Source organism: Hippopotamus amphibius, chromosome 8 (genome assembly GCF_030028045.1).
Source record: "Hippopotamus amphibius kiboko isolate mHipAmp2 chromosome 8, mHipAmp2.hap2, whole genome shotgun sequence".
Lineage (NCBI taxonomy): Eukaryota > Metazoa > Chordata > Mammalia > Artiodactyla > Hippopotamidae > Hippopotamus > Hippopotamus amphibius.
The window spans coordinates 60,516,237-60,530,491 of NC_080193.1; the positions used below are offsets into that span (position 1 = coordinate 60,516,237).

A 14,255-nucleotide genomic window follows, 5' to 3' on the forward strand; every position below is an offset into this window, starting at 1 on the left:
TTTTCCCTGTGGATACTGCACGTGGGGGTGGGGGCTAGGACTCTGCACCATGCGAATGAGGCCGAGCCGTCATATTTGATAGTCAGCGGGACCAGCTTGTTTTCCTCCAATTTTACACACTTACATTTGACCTTATTCACATAAGTTTTTGTTTACCAGAAAAGGTTGCTGGTGGTTGTCTCTGGAGTAGGGTGGGGTGGGATGGGATGGGTAATAGATTAAAGACATTGTGAATAAAACGGCTATACCCTGAAGATGTTTAGTTGACCATATCGTTTCTACATATGGGAGACCATATCTTATTGCCATTAGGAGTTCCTTAATCAGATTAAGGAACTACACAGAGTTTGAGTGTGCTATCTATGAATTGAAATTCTCTGGCATGTTTACAGCACTGTCAGAATACAGAGGTCCCAGTTGATAAAAGTGCTACAAAGTAACTGCGTTCTTCTTCACCACTCAGAGAGGCAGAGACTTTATTTCATTTTTGTACCTTAATGGTGAATAGAGATATACGCTCCACGAGGAGTTTTTCATGTTAAAATGTATATTTAGAATAATATAATGCTTTTGTATTTCAACAGGATAACATTGTAATATGCAGAAATCTACAAATTCTGATACCTCTGTGGAAACACTGAATCCCACCCGCCAAGGCACTGGAGCTGTGCAAATGCGAATCAAAAATGCCAACAGCCACCACGACAGGCTGAGCCAAAGTAAATCCATGATCCTCACCGATGTTGGGAAGGTCACTGAACCTGTAAGTCAAATAACCCAAGTTTCCTGATACAGAGTTTTGTAAAAGAAGGGGGAAGAAAAGCTAATTAGCATTGTTTTATTTGTTTTCCTAATGTGCATGAGAAAACTGTTTTTGTAGCATTTTTTCTTGCCTACTTATAGTCATAATAATATCCCCAGTTGTGAGAGAAGAGCTGGGCTTAATCCAGAGTGATAAAGTGGATTTGGAGCTAGACTGAAGAGCACCTTTGACTCATTTTAAGGGCCTCAAATATCATGCTTCAGTGTCATAAAAATAATGAGGTTATGCTAGCATGTGGTGTTTGTACTTCCAAATACAGTACATCACTTTGGAAAGCCAGAGGCTAAAATTAGCTAAGAATAAACTGAGGGAAAAAAATGTCTTTTAAAAAATGTGAAAATCTCTTTCTTAAAATCTCCCAACAATGTATGATATAGGAAATTACAGTCTGATTTGGAATGAGCTTGAACAGTTGAAATGGTGTGGCGATTTCAGTTTTGGAGAGGAAGCCATTTTGTCTCCATAATGTGTCATTAGGAAGATTTGAAATAAAATAGTTAGAGATGAACTCTACTGCCAGTTGTGTCCCTGCCCCTGCACGCATCCTGAGCCACTAAGCACACTGATTGCAATGAGTCTCCTCTGGTTAATTTTCTTCCATAATGGTGGTAACTTGCAGCTGAGGCCATAGGATGTTACAAAATTATTTATGCAATGTTAGCCACTCTTTTGGACCCCGGATCTATTTTGTTTCTCACAGTGAGATCAAGAGCAAGAAATAGGTTAGCTGGGGACAGCCTGTGAGTCCCAGTCACCCTGCAGTAACATGTGAGCTATTAATTGAGTGTTCTGTTAATATCATAGGGGCCTATGAAATATTCAGCTCCCTAACTGAGTTATTAAATGAGATCAACTTGCTGAGTAGCATGTTACCGATTATATTTATCCCATGTTTTTCACTCGAATTCCAAGTGCAGAATTAACCCACAATGATCTCAGGAGCCTGAGAAAGAGATGATTTTAATCATTCTTTTTTCAGGTATTATAGACAAATGTAGCATGAGGAAGCCAGTGATTATATTTTGGAAGTGAGAAATACATCCCTAGATAACGTACTGAGAGTTGCATTTTTCTTTCTTTATTTTCTCATTTAAAAGTATTGTCTGCTGGGAGGCACAACGCGGCCCAGCCTGACTTGGCTTTGAAACCTGCTGAAACGTTCCTGAACCATGAACTTGAGACAGTGGTTAGAGTAAATTATTGGAATCTCTATAATGTATTATCAGTAAGAACTGTACCTTTGAAAAAGTTTAAAAGTTAAGTATATTTAATGATGCCTAACATATTTTATTGGCTGTGTTTAACAAAAGGCACTATGCCGCAGTTGTTTTTGACAAGCATGAAAACATCACAGCATGAGACTGCAAAAGGAATTATGGAGAGAAATTACAAGTGATCCATCTCTCAATGAATTATCCACCTCAATAGCCTGCAGAACTCAGCTACCAATTAACACCTACTTTATTACATGTTGGGATGTACTTAATAACTTTCATGTGTTTATGCACTATTACCTTGACTGATGCCTCTTGTACAATTAGGCATAATTGGCATATCAATATGCAAAAGTTAAAAGGATTAACCCTCTTAAAACTAATGAGCATTTCTGTATCCAGCTGCTAAATGAGACAAAATTAGCATTTTTCACTTTTGGGCAGGATTTTATCATGCAGTTTCTCATTGTTGATATTACCTTGTTACATAACTTTAGTTTGGGGGGTTATATGCTGGACTGCTGGAGAATCAGAGTTTTCCAAAGTTAAATTAGCTATAATTATCCCAGTTTTTGTTTCCGCATTCTTAGCTTCGGCAATATGTATTCCTCGATAAGGAACAAAAATAAAAGTTACTTTTGGTTATGTGTGCTCAGTGCATAATTATATAAAAGGGGTATTTTAGTGAGGATATGTCATTTCACCGCGAAAACTTGGCTCAGAGATACTGTATTGAAAGCTTGCCATGGCACTAATTTTCTTTCTGTCTCAGTTCTTTTCATCTCTTTTTTCCATGCACAATTTTCTGACTAGATACTGACAGAATGTAAAGTATTTTGGCATATTTATTCAAACAAGCCTGTTAAAGATATCTGCTCAAGCTAAACTAAGAACTTGATTTTTCAGAAGTTGGAGGTTGGGGTAAGGTCAAGGGGGGAGATTTTGAACTTAGGAGAAGTGGAAAGAGATGTACACTAAAAATGTGTGTATAACTTCACATGTGGTATGGTTTGCTGTAACAGAGGTATATACATTTAATCTGTACAGAAAAAATTGAGTACTTAGAGACTATATGTATTATGCATCCTATTCAGTATATATGGCATATATATACTATTTGTCACTGGCATATCAATTATGCAAATCTAATATGGACTTAGAGTATATAATAACACAAAAATCTGGTATTACATTACTGTGATTTCACTTATTACAAAAAATTATACAAAGATTCTAGGGGCAAATCAATCATATAATTTTGTCATTAATTCATAAATTACTCTTTTAAAATTTTGCTTAATTAATATGTTAACATGACTGTGAACTCAGAACATAATATAAAATTCTTGTATATACATCCTAAGAGCCTGTATTCTTGATATCGTAAATCGAGGAGTATTTTGAAATGCCAGTATAAACATTTTTTCAACCCTAAGCTGTGCAAACACAGGTGAATTTACTTGTTGAATTAAAAGTTTTGATTGCCTAAGTGCTGTGGGGAAGCATTCCAGTAAAATAGGTATCAATATTCCATTAGGATTTTGTTGGTGGTATGCACATTTTCTTTGAACACCAAATAATCATTTATATGTGGTTCATAAGATCAACGCCTTTTCAAAATTCGAAGAGGCCACTTTGCTTTCTAAGAAATGTTGGAGAGTTGGGAAGTTTGGACATCGAATAACGTGGTTAGTAAGAATATTGCGCATCTGTGAGAGTGATCTGGAGACCTTCGTTTGGTGGGGAGGGAGTGCTCTTTGGTGTCAGTGATTTGTTGTCTCACCCTGAGCACTAGAGTGAGACCTCCTAAAGGTGGACTGCTGATTTACCTGAATGTGCTAAACACAGAAGCAGAAGGCTTGGTGAGTGTAAATGGGGGCAAGTGAAGTGTGCCTCTTTAAGGGCTGAAAAGGCTAATGTGCAATCCAGCAAATAGCGAATGCAAAAGATTTAATGTGGCTTTGATGTTATTTTAAGAGGGATGCCCAGCCTACCAGACAGCTTGAAAATAGATATTAATGAAGAGTTTGAATAGCCCAAGTCAGGAAACTGCAGACATAGGATTTGCAGGCAGGAGTAGTTTCGGCATTTAATAATGGTGTCTTAAGCAGCAACATGTATGAATATTCACCATTTCCATCTTGTAAACCGTGCAGAAGTGCATCACTCCATTCATAGCCATCATGGACAGGGAAATATTTTTTTATTAGTGTTCAGATGAAGACTTAGGTCAAGCCATTCCTAAACATTAACATACAAGACTCTTCTTGCTTCTGTTAACAGACAGTGCTCCTTCGTTTTTCTTTTTAATATATTTTAAGGAAAAAGAGGAAACAATTTTCCTTTGTTTCTTACTTCTGTGATTATAGGATACTTGCCAAAGTTGTGGCTAGCTAAAAAGGCAGACATAAAAATTGCTACTAAAAATATAAGCCTTCTGTTTAGCAGCGATTTTGAGAAATATTATGAGGCTGTAGGACTTGTCCGTGTTTACTTCAAATCAAGCTTATAGTTCAGTTTGAGGCTTTGTTTGTATAAATTGTCCTGAAGTGGATCCTGATATTTAATTAAAATGACACTAAATCACATTGAATTGATAAGACTTGGCATCTCAAACAAAGGTAATTGCCCGTATTGGTTTTATACAAAAATAGTGCTGCTTGGAAAATGTGCAGCCAACACAGACTGTCAACTCCATTTATAGATCAATATGTGAAAACCATTGATCAGGCAGGCATGTATAACAGTAACACTTTGCATTTATTTGTTGTTTTTATACCACATTAAGGCCTACAGGATTATAGGCTTCCTAAATATTTTGACTTTCTCATAAATATATGATCTGTTGCATGTTAATTAAATGAGAGTCTGCAGCCATTTCTAAAATTGTTTTTAGTTTGATGATTTCCTTTTATTGCTGTGGATCGTACGATCTGAAAATGGATTAGTTTCCTTCTGCATAAAGATTATTAAAGCTTATTTTAATGTGTCCTATTTAGTGTAAGATGTGGCTGCCTTTTTGGTTTGAAAAATATAGATGCAGACAATTATTTTCTCTTAGCTAGTGGCTGATCTTTTTTTATTAACTGGGCATTCTCAGAGCTCAGGGTAGAATTATTTCCTGACATATTTTGCACACCCTGTAGATAACGGGTCTTCTTGATTTCTCCTGATAGAAATTGTTTTCTTTCTTTTCTTTTTATCTAGTTCTGTAGTACAGGCATCTGATCAAACATTGTGTAGAAAATAAGCTGATCATCTCAATTAAATTCTAGACACACACAGATGTAATTTGAATTCTATTTTTCTGATCCAAGAACAAGCCTTATGAACTGTTCTTATACACCATATTCTATAGTTAAATCTTTCTTATCAGTGTAAGGACAGTGTTTTGTTCCTAATCTTTATTGGACTATTGTGGATGACATTTGTAAGCCATTTTGGTTTATAAGGAAAAGCTGGAGGACAGTGGAGTGAGACTCTCCATAGATCCAAACCTCAGATATGACTACAAAATAATGTGTCTTCCACTGCAATTTTCTTTGCCACTGAGAGGTCAATTTTGTTGAGAAATCTTTTTATATCCTCTGTATACATTAGGAGTACTGCTTTCAAGACAATACTTGGTTTTATATATGATATTAAAACAATAATAAAAGAAACAAGATTTCAGAAATAGCAAAAAAAGAAGAAAGAAATCATGAAATTCAAGGGTTACCTAGGGTAACCAGTCTGCTGTAAAGCAGAAGAAATTGTTTATTAGCTAGATTTTTGACTTTTACATAAAATGCCCTGTGGTGGGTGGGAGGAAAGAAGAATAAAAAACCACTAGAGATTTCTTTCCTTGTCCTTGCCATCCCATGTTATCTCATGCTGTGAAAATCTTTAACTCTGTTTACCAAGCACAAATTGGACTTGCCAAAGGTTCAGGAAGTTTTCATTGACAGTGTAGAGTCTGTACTTCAAAGAATGAGCTGGGGCTCTTGAGTTCACGTTCGTGGTTGCATCATTTCCATTTTAACTTGAACATAGCTAAATTTGTTTATAATCTCCTACTGATTGAACATGGCGCTGAATGTACATGAGATACATTTTTTTTAAGTTAGTCCTCTGATTACTAATTTGAATCCAAAACTCTAACCTTGTTAGCATCTGGACTTATTTCCATAATAACAACCCCTTCAGAACCTACAAAGTAATGAATAATTGACAACAAATGAAATGTTTTGATAGTTGTCGGCACAAAGCATGTTTAATGTTTTGTGTTGCTTCCTAGCTAATTATGTAGATGACACATTTGTCAGACCTTGACTGCCATTAGAAACGTGTTTCCAGAGGGGAGAAAAACAGGCTATTCATAGAGTAATTAACTAGAATGCTCAATGACCTGTGAGAGATTCAAATCGCTGCCAGTTCAGACATTGTTTTGTTACAGAAGCAGAGGGGTAATTAAAATTCCAAATTACAGTCCTATGATGGAGCATTTGTTTGTTGACAGTATACTCTTACTCTAGTTTGTTAATTCTTTTTAAAATTGCTTCTAATCCATTTTATAGCTTTTGGAGTTCCGTCTTTGAATTTACTGACAATTAATATTATGGTAAATTGTACTTCAGTGGAGTACTACCTGCCTCACAGTTTCAGGGGAGCACAAGGTGGGTGGGATAAAAATAGCTCCTTCCCTAAACTGACATATCAGGTGCTGTCAGTGGGAGTGCCACTAAAGTGGAACATCTTGTTAAATGCTGCGTTTCCAGTTCTGTATTAAGGGAAAATGTCCTGGCAGAAAATACAGAGATTAAAAAGGAAAACAACGATGAACATCTCAAAAGGAGGAAAAAAACTCATCTCCCAACAAGAAATGATTGATTAAGGTGTTCTGTTAAACAAGGAGGAAGAGAGAGGAATTAAGGCTGAGGATGATTTGAGGAAGGTATTGAGTATTCAATGCAGAAGATGCAACAGTCTGTAGGAAAGCTCGCGTGTATCACTCAAAAAAGGACTTTTATTTTTACAGCGATACCTTCCATCTCAGGTCAATAACAAACTGTAGGATAATGGGTATCACACATGAATTTTTTTCAAGGCATTATTGGCATAGTTTACAAATCTGGAAGGCTAACATAGTCGAAAAAATTCAGCTCAAGAGAAATATTTATTTAGGTTGCTGAAAGTGAGAATATAGTTTTATTAAAAAGATCTGACAGAAGTCACACGGTGTTTGATGCAGGCGAGCTGACAGAGGCATCCAGTGAGCGTTGATTATCCCGAAGTCACTGTCAGCTAGGATTGATTTTCACTTTCTCCGTTTATGTAACGGTTCCTGTAATACAGCTGACCCCAAATCACGTTACCTTGTCATTTCTCTGCATGGATCAAGAAGAGATGAGCTGAAAATAGCTAGACACTGACCTTGAACTTGCCAGAAAAGTGAGAAGTGACAGTGGGGTTTTTCTGTAGTACATGTAAAAAGATTAAGGCGAACTGTTCCTCTGTTGAGTTCACTGTAGCAGCACAAGGGGGCAGAGCAGTACTAGAGATTACAGGTAAAATAGATTCTGCACCAGCATGTAAAAGCTCTGAAATACCAAGTTGAGCCAGAGGTCTCGTTTTTACATCTTAGTGTAGACATAAAGGAGAATTACTGATGAATCAAAATCTCGGGTCCCCTGACGTTCATAATCAGTAATCTAAAAGTGTACATTCTAATTAAAAAAAAGTTACCTAATACTCTGTGTGGCAGCAGCTATGCTTTTCCAGCAAATTATTTGCAGCATCTCTTATTTAATTCATATAATATTCTTCACCCTTAAAATAAGTTTGGAACCATAGTCACTGTTATTAAGAGGGTTTTACGGCAAATTCCTAAGGTAATATGTGTCATTTCAGGTACAATTGTATCAGAAGTTGGGAACAACCTTTTTATACTATTAAGTATCAAAACCCCCAAATTAAAATTGGACAGTGTTATATGGTGATGTGCATGCACAAAGAGATAAAATGCAAGCTGGTAAATAATGTTTGCCATTTGATTTACATTTTTCTATACCTTGTACATTTCCCACTTTAATACTTGCCTCAGTCTTCAGAAACTTCCTTTAATAGATCATCCTTATAACCTTGATAAATCTGAAACACTATGTTGAACATTGTCCTTTGATTGCTAGCACTTAGTTAAGCTAAGTCATTGTTGTACTGATGCGGAATGTTTCTTATAAATGACACTCAAAGAACTTGCCAAGTGAAGCAGAGAACTGAAGCAGGTTGAGAAACAGAAGAAGACTTGATTATCCCCTAGGTTGTAAATGCCTTATGCAATGGCAAAATAGCATCTTTGCATGCGTGATGGCACAATAACATTGCAAACCTCTGCAATAACAAGATCCCTTCTTGCATATAGTGGATTATTTCTGTGTGTGTGTACACACACACACACATATCTATTATACATGTATACATATACAGTAAATATATATATATATACACATACATATATACATCTCTCTCACTTCAGTTAGAGAGACATCTATATCATATTTATATATTTGAGCTTATTTTTGTATTCTAAGAAAAATAGCCACACACCTATATTTACAAGCTGAAGTATCAATATTGCTTCAGTACTCTTCTTCCCATAGACTTAACTCAGGACAAATGGACAATGTTAAGATCTGAGAAATAAGTAGAATTCCAGTATGTTTCAAGGATGGAATAAATAGGAGATCATTTGGTTGCCAGAAATGAGGTTGAAAATATTCAGAATAACTATTGTCATAACAGACATCTATAGTACCTAGTTTTTGGTCTCACATGGAAGAAGATAGCTTGTGTTGTTGGAGTATAAGTCCCCCAATGTAGGTTTTGATATGTGTGTGTGTGTGTGTGTGTGTGTGTGTGTGTGTAGGAGGGATGGGGATGGGGTGGATTTATAGTTACAAAATTGGTATGTCTAAAGCTAATGTCTTTGAGGATAATCCTGAGGAACAGTCACTTTCCTCTAGGGTCACACAATCTACCTTGCATCCCTGCTCCTCAGAGTGTGCAGAAGACCTCTTGTGTGCCCATTCCCAGGTGGGAGGAAACCCATCCCTAGGTGGTTGATTAGCTTCTGCTTCTGAGGTCACGGCAGACATAAAGGTGCTGGCTACTAGAACACTTCCCCAGAGTTGTCATTCCCCCTCCCTTCAGTGTGGAAGGCTTTTAATAAGGGACTCTAGTCCCTCATGTGTTCAGATTCAGTTTATTGTTACCATCTGTTTAATTACCCTCTCAGGTTTGTGTTGGGAAGCATGAAACTGTTTTATCCAGTCTTTGAATCCCTGTGTTCCTAAAGAGATGTGGGTAAAGTACATGTCAGTTTTCAAAGAGCATATTAGAAAATAACAAGCAGAACCATCTCCAAACAATACCGTGTAAGAAAAAGGCATTTTTTTTACATTAATATGTGTTGTAAGTAGTTAGTGAATGTACAGCTATGTGGCACTTTCTCCCAGAAATGATGCCATCTTCTTTTATGTGCAATGTCATAAGCTTCTTTTAGATGATGGATTTTTATGATTCCCATTTGCTTCCGATGCATTGGCAGTATGTTTATTGGGGAAGAGATAGGGGATTTTAGTTGTAACAGGATGTATGGTTGTCACATGTCAAGCAAGTTTGAAGATATGCTAAAATGGGAGGTAAATCATATACTCCAAAAGTGAGGATAGACTCTTTGGGGAGGGTGAAAAACCAAGAGGAAGTTCAGTTAGTTTATTCTTTCTGCGCTTCCTCCTCCTCCTCATTATTATTATTGCATTCCATTCTTTTCTTTTCTGGAGCAGCACCAGCATGTTGTTTCTGGTGGCCACTATAGTCACCATGATATGGTGCATTTTTCCACATGTGAATTCTTTTGATAAAATTACACTGGCTGACACTAACCACTCACTCATTTATGTCCAAATTATTTTATATACCAGCATTTGGGTGAAATAAAACATAACATAAAATGAAACAAAACCAAATTCTGGTGTTTAAGTATCAAAATGTTGTAGTGGTCTGGCTCTGAAAACAAAAAGGAATAAATCAGGTGATTATACTTCCTAAATAAAACAACAACAACAAAAATCCAAATGGCTACTAATGTTTCATTTTTATTTATCCCTGAGGAGGTGATTTCAATAAGTGATTTTTTTCCGAGGTTCCTAGACATCGGATTAATAATGTGTTTGAAAATGTCCAGAAGTGGTAGTCTTGTTTTATGTAAGTACCCTTCCACAATACCATAAACACAAATGACCATGGTACTCGTTTTTGTTTTTTTTTAAATCCAGCGCTGTTCTAGCCTCATAATCTTATATTATTTCTGTGGAGGAGGAGGAATAGTGATGACACTTACTTTCCTCCACTACTTTTGGACACCTGACCTGCTTTCTTTCCCACAGGGTAAAAGGAAGCTGCAGTCTTCGTATTTCCAATGAGAAGGGACATGTGTCTCCTTGCATTGAATTGTCTTAGATCATATCATGTAGCACAAAGTGACCCAATATAGGAAGACAGGAAAACAAAGTGACAGTTTTGTTTGCTCAAATATAAACCGACATCAAAACATGGGGGCGAATCCTAGAGGCCCACTGCCAGATCGCGGGAATTAAATAGCAAGAGCTGATATTCTGAACTTAAACATGAAGTATTCAAGGCATAGTCTATAATCAGCAGGGAAAGGGTAATGAATAAATAAGCTTAGCTCAGGTTAGACAAACTGAGTGTAACTACTACTCTTAAAACCCGTGAGAAAGTGAATCTGGCTGATACTTGATAATACATCACCCACTGTGGTCCTACCTATTGATCATAGCCTGACAATGGGAAACCTTTCATGGCAACTTCCTCTTTTACCATGAATTATTGACAGTATTAATGCCAATAACACATGATCAAATAGACAAGAAAGAGGTTTACATTCCTGGATGTGCTATCTTTAATCTCCATGCTTTTAATATCCTCGTTTAAAAAAAAAGAAAAAGAAACAAAAAGAAAAAGAAAGACATTTTCTTTCTTGTCTTGAAATTACTAATGAATGTTTTACTGTCACACAGATTATTAATTTGGCATCTTTATAATTCTCATCTACAGCATTTGGGTAATAAATCCCTAAATATAAGGGAACATTATGCTTGTTATTTTTACCCTGGCATCCTCCATCTTATATGACAAAAATCGTAGAAAATGTTACTGTAATAGTATGTCCTGAGGTCCCTGCATTAATAATTTCCAGCTTGTGGTGGTGTTGTCATCCCAACCCTTTAAGAGTCCCCAAACTGAAAAGATGGGTGAGCAGGTCAACTGCTTTCATTCATTCACTCATTAGTCCATTCCTATATTCATTTAGCAGATATTTACTGGCACCTACTGTGTGGGAGAGACTGTTCTGAAATCTGGGGACACAAAACAAAAGGGTTCTCTGTCCTCTTGGAGTTTACATTCAAGTGAGGTAGAATCCTTATCATGGGATAGCCCAGACTCAGCCTGTTTGCTTCCAAGATGTCACCATTGTCACCACCAGCTCCTCCTCACTCTCAGTACTGGTACTGGCATCATGTACCTTACATTTTGTCAGCGATATTGTACACGGTGTTTAAAATTGACTTATGAAATAATAGATCTTCATTATTTCTTCCTGTAGATGCATTTCTGTGGGTTGTAAATCTCAAAGACTTAAAAATATTTGAAATTGTGGACCTCCCACCTGATTTTAGCCTACTGGAAACTCTCTTTAGCATATTTTGACCTATTTCCTATGCCTTTTTTCCTTTGGCAAACACAACTTATTAGAGTACTTTTTTTGGTAGTAAGTCAAGGTGCAAGTATTCTCAACTGGTTAAATTTATAATGCCTTTTTTATTCATTACTCATTCTTATTCCCTCTTCCTTAGTCTTCATAAACTTATCATAAATATTTTTTTTTATTTTTTTTAAATTTTTTTTATTTTTTTTTATTTTTTGGGGGGTACACCAGGTTCAATCATCTGTTTTTATACACATATCTCCGTATTCCCTCCCTTCCTTGACTCCCCCACCTCGAGTCCCCCCCACCCTCCCTGCCCCAGTCCTCTAAGGCATCTTCCATCCTCGAGTTGGACTCCCTTTGTTATACAACAACTTCCCACTGACTATTTTACAGTTGGTAGTATATATATCTCTGTGCTACTCTCTCGCTTCGTCTCAGTTTCCCCTTCACCCCCCGCCCCCTCCCATACCTCGAGTTCTCCAGTCCATTCTCTGTATCTGCATCCTTGTTCTTGTCACTGAGTTCATCAGTACCATTTTTAGATTCCGTATATGTGAGTTAGCATACAATATTTGTCCTTCTCGTTCTGACTTATTTCACTATGTATGACAGATTGTAGTTCTATCCACCTCATTACATATAGCTCCATCTCATCCCTTTTTATAGCTGAGTAATATTCCATTGTATATATATGCCACATCTGCTGTATCCATTCATTTGTTGATGGGCATTATCATAAATATTTAACTGGAGTAGTTGAAATAATAATTTTTATGAATACAAATTAAAATGTTAGTATATATACTTGACATCTAGGACTGTTTATGCTTTCAACATGAAAATTGAACACAGACCCAATTTAGACGTTTACAGTGCATTCAAAATTCTCACCAAGTTCTTGACTTTTAAACATTATTTATTATGATCTATGCCTATGATCTGGCTGAACATGGTCCTCCAAGTACCCATAATTTGTGGAATTTTGTGGGATTGATCATGGAAGGAATGATTTAATTTACACACCTAAGTAAATTAAACTCCCTATCATTAGTGCTTTCCTCATCTATTTAAGAGGAGCATGCCATCGTAGTCCTTAAAACACATTGCCAGCTATGACACTAACATGCTCCTGCACTAAAGCAAAGGTCAGAGAGCATAGGCTCAGTTGGCAGTATGAGCTATTTTGAGACTTACTCTATTTAGGGAAAAAAAAAAGAAGGGAAAAAAATGTTTTGAAGAGTAATTTCTTCAAGCTGCATGGACGAACTAGGGCCAAAATACAGTAATATCCAGGTTTTGAAATAAACCAATCCGTTGACCGTTTTAAAGATTTAGTTTCTCAGATATTTCTGAATAAAGGCATTATCTCCCTTTATGGTGCTTCATTTTATTTCACTTCACAGATATTGTGGAGGTTTTTTTGTTTATTTTTACCAATTGAAAGTTTGTGGCGATGCTGAGTCCAGCAAATCGGTGCCATTTTTCCAAGAGCATTTGCTCATTTCATGTCTCTGTGTCACCTTTTGGTAATTCTCATGATATTTCAAAATTTTTCATTATTATTATGCTTGTGATCTGTGAGCAGTGATCTTCGATGTTACTATTGTATTTGTTTTGGTATTTTTTAGAACTACAGTATTTTTTAATTAAATGTACTTTCTTTAGACATAATGCTATTGCACACATAATAGACTACAGTATAGTGTAAACATAACTTTTATATGCACTGGGAAACCAAAACTTTTGTGTGACTAGCTTTATTGTGATACTAGCTTTTTTGCAGTGGTCTGGAACCATACCTGCACTCTCTCCAAGGTATGCCTGCACTTTATTATGCACAAAATGATTTCTGTTGAGACTTCATAGTTTCTTATTTCTCTCATGTGTGCATGATGGGACAGCAGTCTTGCTGTGAGAATGGACAAGGAAACCCAGACCAGATCCTGGATGCATTAAAGAGAACTGTTTTGCGCCTTTTGACTATCAACCTGACCTTCTCTCCACTCATGCTGACTTTACAATTCTAACTTCCCCACCTCCTGCCTGACAGCTTAGCTGAAACTGGTCTCGGAAGATCTGTGCTTTCCAAGGCCACAAACATGTACCTAGAACTCTGATAGCTTCCTTTTTCCTAGCCTTTAAGGATTTGTTTAAGAACAGATATACTGGTTGCATATATACTAGTGACAAGAGGCTAATAGCCTAAAGCAGGGGTCACAGACAAGTGGATAACCCAATTTTGCCCATAGGTATTTTTTGTTTGGGTTGATGTTTTTAAAATTTTGTCTTTGAAAGCCTTTAGTTGGGGTAGTAGTGTCTTCATCAATTTATGCTACCTGCTTGGCCCTAAAGATATTTCAGTTTGTAATCTTAGAGTTATTTCAGTGACTATTTAGAATTGAGAACATAATGTGGCAAGTCAAAAGAGGACAATTGTAGTTATCAG

General features: G+C 36.5%; 1 protein-coding gene across 2 annotated transcripts in view; it reads left to right on the forward strand.

Annotated features, from left to right (window-relative positions):
* ARHGAP15 (Rho GTPase activating protein 15) overlaps positions 1-14,255 on the forward strand; it is a 652,966-nt gene that overhangs the window by 27,012 nt on the left and 611,699 nt on the right. For both annotated transcript variants that reach the window (XM_057745532.1, XM_057745533.1), the window contains exon 2: positions 585-763. In XM_057745532.1, coding sequence (XP_057601515.1) covers positions 599-763 — 165 coding nt within the window. In that variant the 5' untranslated portion in view covers positions 585-598. The remainder of the gene's footprint in view (positions 1-584; positions 764-14,255) is intronic.